A 15,741-nucleotide genomic window follows, 5' to 3' on the forward strand; every position below is an offset into this window, starting at 1 on the left:
ATCTGACTGCAAAATTCCTTTGCAGCCCCGCACTCTGTGACAAGTCAGCAAAGTCAGAGGAGTGTTAGGCAGGTTACATGCTCAGGGTTTTTAAATTAAAAAAAAAAAGAAAGGCAAAGAGTTATTTTTTAATGTCTGTGGGGAAAGATGGTAGAATCAGGCATTTTAAAGACTTGCGCCAGCCTGGGGAGCTCTTTTCAGGACTACACAGTCTTTCACCGCAGAAAAGATGCAGGAACTCAGCTTACAGCAGGCAAGGGATCCTCCGCATCCAGAGAAAAACCTCTCTAAAGACGAGAGCGCCCGCTGGACCAAGGTCAATGCCCTGAGCTCAGCCTAAGCAGCAGACGTTGGCCGCAGCACGGCACCAGCCTCCACTTGCTGCGGGGACAGGAGCGCGTGGACTCACCTTCCAGTGATCCCCGGAAAGTTCAAACACAAACTCACTGCTCCGTTTGTCTCTCTCCTTGGAAAGCGCGCTCTGCACAGCTAGAGAGCGCCTTTCGATCCGTTCCAGCAGCCTCACGCTGGTGTCTACGAAGCCGTTCTTGCAGTACTCGGCCTGGGGAATGCCTTTCCTCCTGCACTCGGCCACGAAGTTCCACTCCTCCTTTATCCTAAAACGGGGCGGCAGAGGTCGCGGTCACCTGCCTGGAGAAGTCGAGCAGGCCACCTGGGCGCATGCGCAGTCATTCTCATCACCTGCAGTTTCCCAGCAGCCGGAGACAAGCCCTTCCCTCCCCTTCCGCCCCCTCTCCCCGCCCCTCCTTTCCAGTTTCCTCTGCAGTAGGGGATCTGGGGGGTGGGAAGTGGGTAGGAATCTTAAACTTTCAGAGTTGTGAATTATTAGCAAATCTGACTAAAAATACAGGAGTTACACGGCTGAAATTTTAACCAAAATTACCTATTCCTTTGATTAATTACAATATCTTTTGATATTATAAGGTGCCAACCCCAATTTATTTTTAAATGCAACTTTTTAAAGTGCAGGAATTTGCTGATCTTCCAGGAGCCATCAACCCAGGTGGCGCTAGTGGTAAAGAACCTGCCTTAAGAGACCCGGGTTCGATCCCCGGGTTGGGAAGATCCCCTGGAGAAGGGTATGGCAACCCACTCCAGTATTCTTCCCTGGAGAATCCCACGGAGCCTGGAGGGCTGCAGTCCATTGGGTGGCACAGAGTCAAACATGATTCAAGCGACTTAGCACGCACACAGGAGCATATGGATAGAAATATATAGACAGCCCCAATTTATAAAATATAACTTCAGAAGATCTACCACCAGCCACCTTGGGAAACTTCAGTCCTACAGATGAACCTGTTATTCATAAACCCCAGTTTCAGTCAAACACTGGAGCTGGCCCAGGACTCCTCAGCCTCCCCATTACTCCCAGTACCTTCTCGTTTCTACCTCCCTAAAGTGAAAGTCCCTCAGTCATGTCCGACTCTTTACGACCCCATGGACTATACAGTCCATGGAATTCTCTAGGCCAGAATACTTCTCTAACCTATCACTCTATAGTTTTCTTCGTCCTCCAGCTTGGTCGTAAGCTCCATGACGATGGGCTACATCTCACTGCCCTTCTGATGCCCACATGGTCATTACAACAGTGTTGGGCACCTGGGGTGGGGGGGGGGTCTTTCTCCATTTAGAGATTTTATATCTGCTTGGAGCATTTAATAGGTTAACCTTCTGTGTGATACAAAACAAGGTTTGATGTGGCTGTCCTTCAAATCCATCACACAGAGACACTGTCTCAAAACAAGTAGCCCGCCTTGGATAGGAACTTAGTGCAAAAGACATTCAGGAAGGCATCTGGGCCCTTTTTAGCCCAACTCAGGGACTTGGTGGCAGGCGGGGTCCCGGGCTTAAAAAGGGGGCTGTTTCAGAAACAGGCTGCAACTGCAGCCCTGGTCTCTACATGACCCAAGGCAGACATGTGCTGAGTGAACAAACAGACAAAAACCCTGTAGTGGAGGGTCAGTCCTAGCATGGAGACTCTCAAGTGGTACCTGAAGGAGAAAGCACTAGAATCACAGCCGGCTCTGGGGTCTCAGGCAAGCCCAGGAGCCGAGGGGTCAGCAGGGGCAGGAACAGAGCAAAGAGTCTGGCGTGGGAACATCTCTGAGGGCAGGGATTTTCCCTAACTACCAAACACTGTCAATTGTAAGAGAAAAAAAAAAGGAAGGCTCAAGAAAGCAAGAGACTGGTAGATACTGGTAGATATGTGGAATGCCAGAGCCCTGCTGGATTTTATCCAATCCTATAGGGGTATGCAGCTTTGTCATTGACTAGGCTAAGCTATTTTACAACTCGGCAGGGACTGAAAATTGATAGCAATACAGATCATCCTTGTCTGCAGACATCCTTGCCTCTTGGCATTTAATACATCTATATGCTGACAAGGCCCAATTATATCATTCCAGCCAAGGCGTCCTCAATGAATCCAGCCTCCTTGCCTCCCAACATCTCCACCTGAATAAGTAAAAAGCATCCCAAACTTGACAAGTTCCAACCCAAACTCCTATGTCTACCTGCTAAACTTGCTTCTTACTCCATTTTAATAAAAAGACTTCCCAGGTGCTCTGACCCCAAACCTTAGGGTCATCTTTGACTCTGTGCTTTCTTTTATATCTCACAGCAAGCCCATCAGCAAATAAGGTCATTTTTACCAGAATCTGGCCACTCCTCACCATCTTAACTGCTCCCATCCTGGTCCAAGTCACCAGCATCTTTAAGCAGGGAACACTCTTGCCCCCTGACAGTCTACATTCATCCAGCATTTTGAGTGGACCTGTGACAGTGTCAACCACACCACGTCATGCCTCTGGCCACATCTTTCACTGGTTTCTTGTTTCACCCAATAAAGCAGTTGTCTCACTATGGCCTAAGGCCCTGCAGGTCTGTGCCCTCCCCTTGCCTGTCTGACCTCATCCACTTCTGCTCCCTCCCTTACTTTTTCTGGCCCAGGCACTCTAGCCTCCTGGCTCTTCCCTGAACCACCCAGGCAAACCCCTGCCTGAGGGTGTTTGCACTTGCTATTATGGCGGCTTGGAGTTCTTGATCCCTTATCTCTGCAGGGCTGGTTCCCCAGGACTATGTGCAAATGTTTCCCCCTTAATCAGACTTTTTGCTCTTCAGAAACCACTTCAGGTAGCTTTGTCATTCATCTAGGAGAACAGGAGCATTTGAGAAAACTATCTTGCTGATGGCATTGGCTAGCACACTACTACGAAGGTCTTAGTCACAGGGAGCTGAGCTGGAGAATAGCCGGTGCTTCGGGATCTATATATGAAGTCTATAAATAATGTCATGCGTGCTCAGTCATCTCCAACTCTTTGTGACCCCATGGACTATAGCCTGCCAGACTCCTCCGTCCATGGAGTTTTCCAAGCAAGAATACTGGAGTGGGTTGCCATTTCCGACTCCAGAGGATCTTCCCAACCCAGGAATCAAACCCACATCTCCTGCATCTCCCTCATTGGCAGGCAGATTCTTTACCACTGCGCCAAACAATGTAATAAAACAGATATATTTAAAAATACCAGCTCATGGAGAGATAGGAACTTAATACCAGAAGAAAATGCTGAAAAAAGTTAGAAGTAGACTCCTCTGGGAAATACTAGCAGGGGCTTGGGGTGATTTGCTTTTCATTATTAGTTTGTCAGTATAATTTAAATATTTTAATACCATCTGATAAACATGAACTTAAATATTTGCCTGTAGCTGTAGCTCTAATAGTAGTCAGGGATTCAGGCCAGACCCTAGATACAAGATACTGGTTGAACTAATAGAAGAAGTCCTCCAGAAATTTCACAGCCAACAGCACAGCCACAGCGAGGTCTTCTAGTCACTGAACACTTTTCAGACAAATGTTTCTTATTTTTCCTTCTTCATTTCTTAGACTGAACCTGAAATTAGATTCTGGCAATGCAATGAAAAGATACCCATTCAGTCCTACCCAATACATCTTTCCTATATCACAAATTACAAATTGATGTGACTATTTCACATGTCTTGGTAGTCAACATAGAACAGAGAAAAAAAGGAAATCAGAAATGCGACTTTAAAAATACTTAAATACGAAATCTTCTTTGGATTTCTTTTTTAAATGTTTCTCTTAGTCCCTTTGAAACCTAATGAGAGGAAAGTCACAACGAGAATATAAACTATTTTTACAATGCCATTCTCTTCCTTGAGAGTAACTAACATAAATAAAATGTCATTGTCTTTATACTTCATCACCCATGTAACTGAATAATCTTCCCCTTGAGTCAATTTTGGTAGAATTTCAAATACAATATAAACATACAAAATAATGTCATTAGGACTCTACTAATTAAATCAGTAAATGTGCAAATAAAAACTCTTTGCTGAGGAAATGAGCCCACAGTCTTAGCCTAGATGGCAATAGCCTCATTGGACGAAAAATTCCTCACTTAAAGCCTAACAAATAGCATCTTTGGCTCTCCCTCTAAATGATTGAATTTCATTCACGTAGAATGATGTTCTCTATTTTATCTCTACTTATAACATTTAAGTGTTGGGACATATACTGTATTACAAAATGAAACACCTTGAACTGAGGTAACAGCGCCCCTCGCAGTGATGTTTGCCAGTAGCCGCTTCATTATCCAGCATGATCAGAATAAGTATTTGTTTGGTCGAAATAGTTCAGAGAAGTGGAGAACCAAGAATAAAGAGACATTTACATCCTACACATTTTGATTTTATCCTAAAGCATCAACATGTGTCACCATTTGCCAACTTGATATGGCAGTCATGGACTGCCTTTGAGGATGAATCTGCAATCAGAATCCCACTCTGCCCTTCTTATATAAACCACACCCATAACACATCACCCAAGACTTCTACTTTGAGTTTCTTCACAAGGAGTAAAAATTACCGATGTGCAAAGCCACCTGAATGTGCACCCTTTCTAGCTCACTGTACTTGTATCCGTCTTGCACAGTGTTAATTCAATTGTGTGGTTCAGACTGATCACACACATAGTTTTTCCAAAGCATTCAACTTAGTTTTCACATACACAATAACTCTCTTTTACTCATATTTCATGAGTGTGTCATAGCAGTTGAACCACATCATTCCAATCCAGGTAAACACGGCATAGACGCAATGAATCTTATCTAGTGTTCAGCTCAACAGGGGAGGGCTGAGTGCAGGGCAGACAGCAGCCCTCACGTGGCCACACAGGGGGAGAGCGTCAGACAGCCTGCTGAGGTGAGGTGAGCAGTCTTCTCAGAATTTACTAAGGAGACATTTATCGTGTCACTGCTGTCTTTCCATGGCGAGCACGGTGCCTGCAATCCGTGTGGGTCTTTATAGCTATGTGTGCTACTGTTATAGGAATCAAACGTTCATTGTGGGCAACAGACTCTGAAGTCCATGGAGCACATGTCACTGACAGGGAGAAATCTCAGAGGAGAGGACCCCCTCCACAGCATAACTGCAGCCTCCCAGTCGCTGAAGACAGTGCAAAGCAAGTACAGAGGACACATACTTTTCCAGAGCGCTTTTCTCAAGCCTTTCGGCCTCCTTCTTCTGCCAGGCTTTGTGCTTCTTGACACGAGTTTCCCACAAGGCTCTGACGACGGAAATGTCGAATACGACCACTTTATGTCCCATTTTGGAAGCATGAAATTACCTGTTTAAGAAACATATATGTCAGCTTCATACACAGAGAGAAGAAAACAGTTTTAACTTGAACTTTAAAATATGAGTGAATCAATTTTACCACTAGTGATGAAATGCCCTGTTGCTTCCAGAATGGCAGTTTCTAATGTCCTTAAGGTCTGAGAGGACTCTTGTCTGTAAGTTAAAATTTAGCACTCAACTGAGGGCATCTCCTCTAGAACATCACACTTATCTCTTTACCCCTCAGCTGAAACATGGGTTCCCAAAGCCCCCTGGGCATTCCTCAAGCTTCATGGTTCCACATTCTATTAAATTTATTAGAATCTGACCTTCTAAATACATTGTAATATGCTCAAAGATAAATTTGATGAATTAATTAAAACACACATGCCAGTTACCTGAGGCTAAACACCAACCACCATTAAGTAACAAACCAAGCATTGTACCAAACCCCACTGAGCACTTTCCTGCCTGGACTAACCACACAGCCTGGGCACTTGTCCTGCAGATTTTCCCTGTGACCTGAACCCTCACAAGCTGCTGATCTCTGTTTATGTGGTTTTCTAAGTGCAAGAAAATTCAGACGCAGGTACATCTTGGTCATCACCTCTTGGTGAGACCAAGCATGGCACCTGGCACATAGTAGGCTCTCCATAAATATTTATTGAAATAATAAGTGAGTGAATGAAAGTGAATAAAAGATTTGCACCCAGGTTGCCTCACTCTCAGCCTACTCAATGACATTTCTCTCTTCTTTTTATTTTCCCACCTCATCTTTACTGTTTAAGTAATTATTTGCTCACTGTAAAAAAAAAAAAAGAAAGAAAGATCAAAAGTACATTTCAATATTCATCCCATTAAGGTGTACTTTCTCCCTTATTGAAGTAACACAAGTTTCTAGATATTGTTTTAAACTTCCCCTACCTACAGCATTGAAATCTGGCTAAACCCATTTCCTGATCTGCAAAATACACAGAGCATCAGCTGGCAAATAGTATGGCTGTGAATACTCTCTGTTCCAATTCCAGACACTTTTAAATAGCAGTGTGAGGATACGAAACCAAATATTTCCTCTTCTGCCTCAAGTTTGTGCTCTCCACAAATGGCTTGCCAGTATGAGTGGGAAAATTGGCTCATGTTTGTGCAGCTGAACATTTGAGGTCCGTGAGTTTAGTCTGAAGAGCTGAAAATACTGACCTCAACTGATTCCCTTCTTTCCTTTCTGACATCTGGGACTGTCTTTTGTCTCCCTTGAAACTCTGTTACCTAAAGGGAATTTTTCACAAAGGTGCAAATGGTGCAAGTTTTTGTGTGGACATATGTTTTCAGTTCTCTTGGGTAAATACCTAGGAGTAGAACTGGAGAGTCATATGTCAATTCTATGTTTAACTTTTTCAGGAACTGCCAGGCTGTTTTCCAAAGCACTTGCACCATTTCACATTCCCGTCTGCAGTGTCTCAGGATCCCAGTAGCTCCACATACTCACTGACATGGTTAGTATCTCCCTTTGTATCACAGCCATCGCAGTGGGTGTGAAGGGAGTCTTGTGGTTTGCATTTCCCTGGTAGCTAATGATGCTGAACATCTTTTTATGTGCTTATTGGCCATTTGTATACCTTCTCGGGAGAAATGGCTATTCAGATTCTCTGCTCATTTTTTTAAATTGGGCTGTTTGTCTTTTTATTGTTGAGTTGTGGCAGTTCTTTACATATTCCAGATACTGGCCCTTTGCCAGATGTATGATTTGCAAAAAAAAAAAACTTCCTCTCGTCTTGTAGGCCACCCACCATGAGAAAAGCAGGAAACCTCTTCCTACTACACGGTCCCTGCAGTGTCCTCTCCGGAGAAAGGTTAACATGATGTTCACGTCAGAGGACAAATACTTAGAGGAATTCCATCGTACACCACAGAATTCACACACTGAAGGATGCACTCTGAGCTGAGAGGCAATAAGGTGATAACTCACACAGCAGGTGATCAGTTTGGTTGGGTTCAGACCTCGAATTCCAACCTGCTCCCTGAAGTTGGGATTCACGCAACAGATCCCTCTTGACTTGGCAGCACTATTCAGCTGCTCCACGGGCGCCACCTAGTGGCCACCTGGGACGGTGTGATGGTCCATCCTGGTGGTCGGTTCTAACAGACTTGGACATGCTGTTTAGGGTCAGATCCGAAGAGGTGCAGCTCGGGGATGAGCCCAGGAGTTCATAAGCAACCTTTCAGAGTTGTTCTCCAGAGCCCCTCCCTCTTGGTGATCTCTCTGGTCCTTCCAGATTCCTGGGGCTCACTTTTCAGTCCTCTGGTTGGAGACCTGAGACTTCAGCTGCCCTGCTTCACCGTGCACGTCCTACGACTGTACAGGTTCAAGCAGCAGGAGGACAGTGAGGGCGAAAACTCAACGAGAGTTCCCTCCACCCTCTGGAGACCGCAGTTTCTCCGATCAGAGAGGAAGGATCCTCTCTCTCATAGTCTGGGTGACTGACATCCTCCACCACCCATCTTCTCCCCAACGCCCTTCACAGCTCCTGCTACACAATCCTATGCAGGCTGAGGCATGAGAGAGTGGAGAAAAGAAAAAGGTAAAAGAGAGGGATTTACCCCCCAGTCTCTGAGCACTGGGAGCCCCATTCTCACTCCTGGAGAAAAATTAAGTACTTTGTCTTCAATTCTGGGTTTCAGGCTGCCTTGAGTCCAGGCTGGGGAATACTTCAGCGGGAAAAATGGGGAAGAGACCATAGGTTCTGTGCTACTTTGAATCCTGGTGTCCTTCCCTTCTTCTCTTGCAACTGTTTACTTTTCAGGGACTTCATATTGCTGTTCTGTGCAGTATGTCCTGGTTTTAAAGCTGCATTTAGGGGGAGGGATGGGTTAAGTGTGCTTGCTCATCTTGGGCTTCCCTGTTGACTCAGACACTAAAGAATCTGCCTGTTCCATCTTACTCCAAACCAGAAATCTCTGCATTTAATTTTCCTTTCACCGCTTTCCTTACTCTGTTACCTTTAGCTCAGGAGCACCTTTTTTTTTTTTTAAGCCACACCTTGTGGCTTGTGGTATCTTAGTTCCCCAACCAGGGATTGAACCCACATCTTCTGCAGTGAAAGCACAGAATCCTAACCGCTAGACCACTAGGGAATTCCCCTAAGCTGCAAACGTCTTAAGGCTTTGACTTTTGACAAAAAAGCTTTCATAAAGGAATGCCAAGCAACAGCTTGAAAATAAGAAATTAAAGACTATAGCCAGTAATGGAGAATACTTGTTAAAAGAGAAAGAATCAGGCGGCCTAGTTTCTTTGAGGAAATCTCTGCACATAATCCAAGTCTACAAATAAAAGCAAACCACAAGGGCAAAATAAAGTGAACTGCTTTTGAGTAGTGTAGACAGCCAGTCATCCAAGAATCACTAAAGCTGGAAGACTCGCTTCCTGTGCAGGGTGTGTGTTCTAGATCAGCCAGTCGTGGCTCCGACTCTTTTGTGGTATTTCTTTAATTTTCGTAGGTCAGTAAATCCACAAAAAGTAACCAGATCTGTACATTAATTTCTATGCATTTAGAGATATGTAATTAAAGTCCCTGAATTACAGAGATTGCCTCTTCTTGATGCCTTTGTGTTACATTTTTAAATAGTTGTAAACCTGGTGGCTCGGACAGTAAAGAATCTGCCTGCAATGCGGGAGACCCAGATTCAGTCCCTAGGTTAGGAAGATCCCTTGGAGAAGAGAATGGCCAACCCACTCCATTATTCTTGTTTGGAGAAGTCTGTGAACAGAGGAGCTTGGTGGGCTACAGTTCATGTGGTCACAAAGAGTTGGATACAACTGAGTGACTAATACTTTTCACTAAACCAACATTAGTCTCAGTATTTTGGTGGGAAAGAGTCTATCCTGACTGTCATCTAACCATGTTCATTACTTTCATTTTCTGCCAAGCAGAAAAAGAGGTGCTATCCTTCAACTAAGGGGGTTCAGAATGTGCCAGGATTTAAGTCAAAGTTTTGCCTGTCAGATGTTCTGCTTACAAATGTGCATAATGAAAACTAGAGACTCTAAGAACAGTAAGTGGTGACTGTGTATGCTGGGGATCTACACTGTAACAAGCAGAGATCCTGGGAAGCGGAGGAACACCAGCTCCCGAGTCCCAGGTCCAGCCCAGCTGCTGGCATCCTGTGCAGGACAGGGCTGAAGTCCAGGGGCCCCTAGACAATTGAGCAGGTTTGACCTTAACCCAGGAGGTCATAGCCCCACGGGTGGGGCTGAGACTGGAAAAGTGGTTTTACGACAAGAGCCCATGAGTCATTCCATCCAGGGATAAAAAGCCATTTGGAGCCACGGAGGGGATGGGAGAGCCAGAGAGGAGACAGATTCAAGGACGGACGCAGGTGCCACTTGCTTAGCAGCCTGAGGGGAATGAGAGTCCCCTGGCAAGTTCACAAAGCTAATCTCTTCTTTGTATCATGACCTCCATCCAGTCCGCTCTTTCAGGTAATTACATAAAATGCAATTTTCTAAGCATGAACTTTCTGCAGAGCTATAGAAATATCACCAAAGTATACTACACCAAAGGCTTCCCGGGTGGCTCAGTGGTAAAGAACCCACTATTCCTAGGTCGGGAATATCCCCTGGAGAAGGAAATGGTAACCTATTCCAGTATTCTTGCCTGGGGAATCCCATGGACAGAGGAGCCTGGCAGGCTACAGTCCATGGGGTTGCAAAGAGTCAGACACGACTGAGCGACTAAACAAAAGCAATACTACACCATAGCAGAAGAGAAAAATTAACCTCTGCAGGGTCCAGTCTGCAAACCCTGGACACAAAGAAAACGTTAACCTCTCAGAGAAAACACTACAACCAAGGAGACTCTCCTGAGACAGCATAAGAAGGCAGAGCTTTAGGCTGGGCCCACAATGAACTTAACAGCAAGGATTCGTGGTTCTAAGAGGACTCTCCTGCCGGTTCTCTGCTGGAGAGCTGGCTTCACAAGGTGAGCACAGAATCACGAGAACAAGTCTCCCTAGATTTGGCCACAGTGTCTACAACCACGGAGCACCTTCCAGAGAAGAAAATACTTGGGACTGTGAGAGAGGAGGGATCCACTGTGTCCCTCACTACAACAGAAAAGGACACAGGTACAAAGTGTGAACAGGTTCACTCCCCTCCAGTGTTTCAGGCCCTGAGGGACAATGTCAACCTTTAGAGACGCTCAAAGGTTGGATTCACAGTGGAAACAAATCTTTTTTTTTCCCTGGAAAAACCATTTGCTTTACTGCAAGATCAGCATCAGCAAACTTTTAGTAAAGGGCAAGATAGTAAATATTTTATGAAACTATTTATATAACAAAAGAGAAAATGCCTGGTCTTCCTGCTTGTCTGGCATGGGCCTGCCCAAGCAACGAGCTCACATCTATGCTTCGGCCCAGTTGCTGCCCACTGGACACATTCTCAGGACCAGAGCGAGCGACAGACCCAAGAGGAAAAGGCAGGCCACGAACATGGGGCAGGGGAGAGGGACCAGCTACAGTCAGCCTCGCTCTCTGCCCCAGTGATGCCTGTGTGTCCTCCCCTCCCACTCATCTCAAGCTGGACAGCAGGCTGAAGGTCAGTGACACCCTAACCCTAACTCACCAACTCTCGAGCAGAGAGTCGACTGCTTGGGGCCTGGCAGTTGCCAGCAGTAGAGTCTCAAATATGTGAATGGCAACCAGTGTGGGCCCTGGGCAGCACTGAGATATGGCTGGCCAGGTAGACAGGTGCTGAGAGTCTAGGGGGAATGGGAAAAAAGGGCGTTACTCCAGTTTGGTCTCCACGGCTCACGTTGCCCTGGCAGTGCCCCTGTGCCCAGCTTGTGGGTGGTCCTTTGCCGACCCCAGCTTTCGTGAACAGTAAGAGAGAGCAGCTTTCGTTCCCCCAGGCTGCTGACTGAGTGCCACCTGCTCCCCTGCCCTGAATTGGCCTCCTCTCTGCTCCCTGAATGGCTTTGTTTTTCCTGGACACAAAGTTCTAGTGGATGTGAGAGCTCTAAATTACACGCACAAATGCGTCGACTTTCTTCTTTTTAAAAATCTAGAGCTTAATTCCTCTCTTCTTGACCTTGGGTTGGACTTACGGACTCACTTCTAATGACTGTAATGTGGTAAAAGTGATGTGTGACTTCTTACATGAGTTATCACCCTCTCTCTCAGTTCACTCACTCTAGGGAAAGCCAGCCACCATGTCCCGAGGGTGCTCAGCAGCCCGATGGAGAAATTCTGTGTGAGAAATTTCGTGAGAGAAACTGAGGACTCCTGCCAATAGCCACGTGAGTGGAAGCTGTCTTAGCAGCAAATCCTCAAGTCTTCGTCAAGCCTCCAGATGACTGTAGCCCTGGCCAAAATCCAGACTTCATGAGAGACCCTGAGCCAGAATCATTCAGCTAAGGCACTCCTGGTTTTGGACCCTTCAAAAGTATGGGAAAACAAATGTTTATCCTTTTAAATGTTGGGATCATTTTTATACAGCAATAAATAAGTGGTAAAATAGTAAAAAGGAGGCACTTATAAAAATCAATCTTAATTTATAGTGACATCTGGTGCCTATGCTTCCTTGACATATCCACGTCTCACACATATCTCGAAAGAAACACAATTCCCTCCAAACTTACTCATCTAGAATCTATCCATCCCTGGCTGCCTTAATTCCCCAGCTTGACAATGACTTCATATTTATCTGGAGGTCATTTCTTTATGCTGTTTCCTCACCCTGATCACCCACTATGAAGACGTGAACACACACACACAAACACACACATATCCAGTCTACCCTGTAGGTCTTAGAGGGCGTGCGTTTCTCACCACCAATCCATGCCTCATCTGGCCCCAGTTGTGCAAAAGCCGCACAGCTGGTCTCCTGACTTCCTACTCACCCGCGTCCAATCCATTTGATACACAGTGGTAAGCATCACCATCTGAGGAGAACCAGAGCATGCTGCCACCTGGCCCAAGTCCTCCAGAGAAGGCTGAGAGGGAGACCCCAGCTCCTCACAGGGCCCAATAAGACCCTGGCGTGACCTCCCCTCAGCCAGACCCCCCACTCGCCCCCACTGCTCTGCTCCTCAGAGCCTGTCCACCCCCTGCTTCGACACCCTCAGATGGCACACGCGGCTCCCTCTGCCTAGACATTTCCCCCGTCCAAACAACTCCCCCCACCCCTACGCCCCTGGACTCAGCTTCTGCTGTTCTCCTCTTAGCCTGGCCTCTTTGTCTAAGGCACAGCCCCCTGCTGTTCTGTCTCTGACTGTTCCTTACTTACTTCACAGCATATCATACAAGTTGAATCATTTGACCATTTATTCAACTATACTTTATCTGCCCGTCAACTGACAGAAACATGGTTTACTGACAGGAGCTGCCACCCAAGGGGCTCCAGATTGGGGCTCAGAGCCTGACCCTTCAAGTCAGCCCTTGACGCTAAGTCACAGACAGTAACAGACGCAGGAACTAGAGAGGGCTACAGGCGCCAGGCTACAGGCGCCAGGCTCCTGCTTCTGAATCTCAACACAGAAACCCTGGGTATGCAGCCTGTTTACTTGGTGTGTATTTCTGCTCGTTGATTCCCAGGAACCCTAAATAACTGACATTTAGGGACACTCATTAAATGTAGAAAGATGGACGTCCTTGCCTCTGAGCTCTCAATCTGGAGGGATGAACAGATGTTTAAAGAGATACATTTCAGTGCGGCGTGTGGACTCGACAACAGAGACTGAAGGAGCTGCTGTGGGAGCCAGAAGGGGACGGATGCCCTGAAGGATGTTTGGGAGGAGGGTGGATAGTCCCACAGGGACTGTGAGAGAGTGGAAAGGACTATTCTTCTGGGTTTAGTTGAATGGTTTTCCGTGCTCCCTCCCCAAGTCAGGTATATCAAAAGCACTTTACAGAACCGTCTGCTATCCCAAGCCAAGGGGTGATGGAAGAACATGTCCTGTGGCCCAGAACTCTAGTCTCCATTTAGAGTCATAGGCCAGGGTTCCAGGTGGGAAGGGAGGCTTACTGGTCACCCAGTCTTCTCACTCTTCGTCAAATGACAGACTGGGCTGGAAGGCGGCAGGGCTTCCTCTCAGAGAATTTAGAGTGGAGGGGATCTGGGGGAGTCTGGGAGGAGACTCAACCAACTCCACAATTCAGGTTCCAAGCCAGTCTTGATGCTGCCTCTGAGAGGCTGGGAGGGGGGACAGTACCAAACAGGGGAGGAGGGAGAAGGTGTCAGGGGTCACCTGGACCAGACACAGGGAGAGAGGGCTGGCTTGCCTCCTCCCTACCTGCCCCTCAGAGCCCCCAGGGACCCTCCCTTGCACTGACCGGCATCAGGCTTTCCATAGTGTTTAACCAGGTGTATCCTCTGTGTGCAGAAAACACCTATCATCAGCCTTGCTGGATCCGAGGGAATGACTATAACCAACAGGAACTTCCAGTGGGACCAAGGTACAGTGGGAGAATGATATGGCAGACTGAGGTGGCTCACAAATTCTTTCCCATCCTCACATAAGGCCTGGACCCCAGAGTTGGCACACAGAGTGAGTTTTCTGATAGAAACAGTGGGGGAAATAGTGGCTAAATCTTCAAGCGAGGCCAGTCACAACAGTCACACTATTTCAGCCAAATTCTAAATTAAGTCACGTTTTATGTCCCTTGATCAGCGTTCCCCCCGGGGACACCCATTATTTTATGGTAATTTTTTAGGCTAGAAAATCTGGCCATGGGAGGCAGAGGCTCCAGGTAGGATTGAGAGGACAGTTTCAGAGTCAGCCTGCAGGGCTGGAGTCCTGCATCCTGAGACGGTCACCTAACCTCTCTGAACCCCGGTGTTCTCATGCGGACACGCTGTAACAGCAGCACTGAGCTTATAGGATTAGTGGGAGGATCACGAGTGATCATTTGTGGCAAGTGCTTAAGACAGTACCTGGCACCTAGTAAAGCTCAAAAAGCTGTCAGTTATTTAAAGAAAAGAAGAAATTAAGACAGACATTGTTCCCAATTAAACATAAGATAAGCACAAGAGATATAATACGTGAGCATCTGGGGATTTTTCTCTATCAGCCATGGTAACAGAAGGTTCTTTGGGAGAACATCCAGCCTCTGAGTTAACAGAGAGGATCTGGTCATTAGAAGGGCCACCAAGACAGTGGAACTGCTTACAAAACTAGACAGTTCTCTGAGTTTCCAGTCACTTTCCCACCCTCACCCCCAGCCTCTCCTGCAGGACAGACTTCCCCAGCCACTTGATCATCCCCTCCCCGGCACTTAAGAAGCACAAACAAAGATGATTTATCTCCCCTCGACAGCACTTTGGACCAGCAGGCTTTGAGTTCACCCTTGGGCACAAGGGTGCCGCTGGGAGTAACTCACTAAGCAGGAGCAGGAATGTGCGGAGCCGGCGCCAGCAGACCCGCGCCTTGGACAGGCCGGCCCACAGGCTCTCCTTCAATTCCAGGCCGTGCGTAAAACGCAGATAGATGCGGAGTCTTCTGCCTGCATCCACATTCAAGCCTTGGCACAGCAGGAACAGACATAAACAAGGAGGCACTGCCCCCCCCCCCCCCACCCCCGCCCGACGTCCGCAGGTGCCACACACCCTCTCCCTCGCTTTCCCCACAGTTCCCCCCAGTTTCAGGAGCTGCGGCGGCGCACTGACCACCGCCCCCCCCCACGCCCACCTACCCGTGATCACACTGCAAACCTGAACCCCTGCCGCGGCTCTCTGAGCGGAATCCGAGCCTGCCTGTTTACACCGCAGCAGCCACACGCTGCGGCCGGAAACGCTCCGACCACGGGAGCCTGCCCGCCTGTGCGCTAACGGGCTATATTTGTAAGCTGATAATATGATCTGTAGGACATGTGCTGATAAACTATCTATCTATTCTATGTGACTCAGCCCGGCATGAGACAAAACAGACTTGGGAGGGGAGGGTTTGGCACGGGGCAGCCGACAAGCAGGCCAATCTGAGCCCTACAACCCGGGATTATCTGCACCTCCCTCCAGTCGGCCTTGCCTTTTGACATTGGAAATCCTGAAGCGTGTTAAATAGAACAGGCCAGTGAATGCCAAGGGTGGGTGCCGCG

General features: G+C 47.2%; 1 protein-coding gene across 3 annotated transcripts in view; it reads right to left on the reverse strand.

Moving 5' to 3' along the window:
* The window catches only part of LRRC2 (leucine rich repeat containing 2), a 37,694-nt gene extending 22,240 nt beyond the window's left edge, over window positions 1–15,454 (reverse strand). The window contains exons 1-3 of one of the 3 annotated variants that reach the window (XM_052647315.1): window positions 15,359–15,410; window positions 5,522–5,665; window positions 410–617 (exon numbers count right to left, since the gene is read on the reverse strand). In XM_052647315.1, the coding sequence (XP_052503275.1) occupies window positions 410–617; window positions 5,522–5,646 (333 nt within the window). In that variant the 5' untranslated portion in view covers window positions 5,647–5,665; window positions 15,359–15,410. Of the gene's footprint in view, window positions 1–409; window positions 618–5,521; window positions 5,666–15,027; window positions 15,168–15,339 lie in introns of those variants that run through there. The other 2 variants (XM_052647239.1, XM_052647169.1) reach the window with 2 other exon arrangements.
* Between the last annotated feature and the right edge of the window lie 287 nt (window positions 15,455–15,741).

This window comes from Budorcas taxicolor, chromosome 1 (genome assembly GCF_023091745.1).
Source record: "Budorcas taxicolor isolate Tak-1 chromosome 1, Takin1.1, whole genome shotgun sequence".
NCBI lineage: Eukaryota > Metazoa > Chordata > Mammalia > Artiodactyla > Bovidae > Budorcas > Budorcas taxicolor.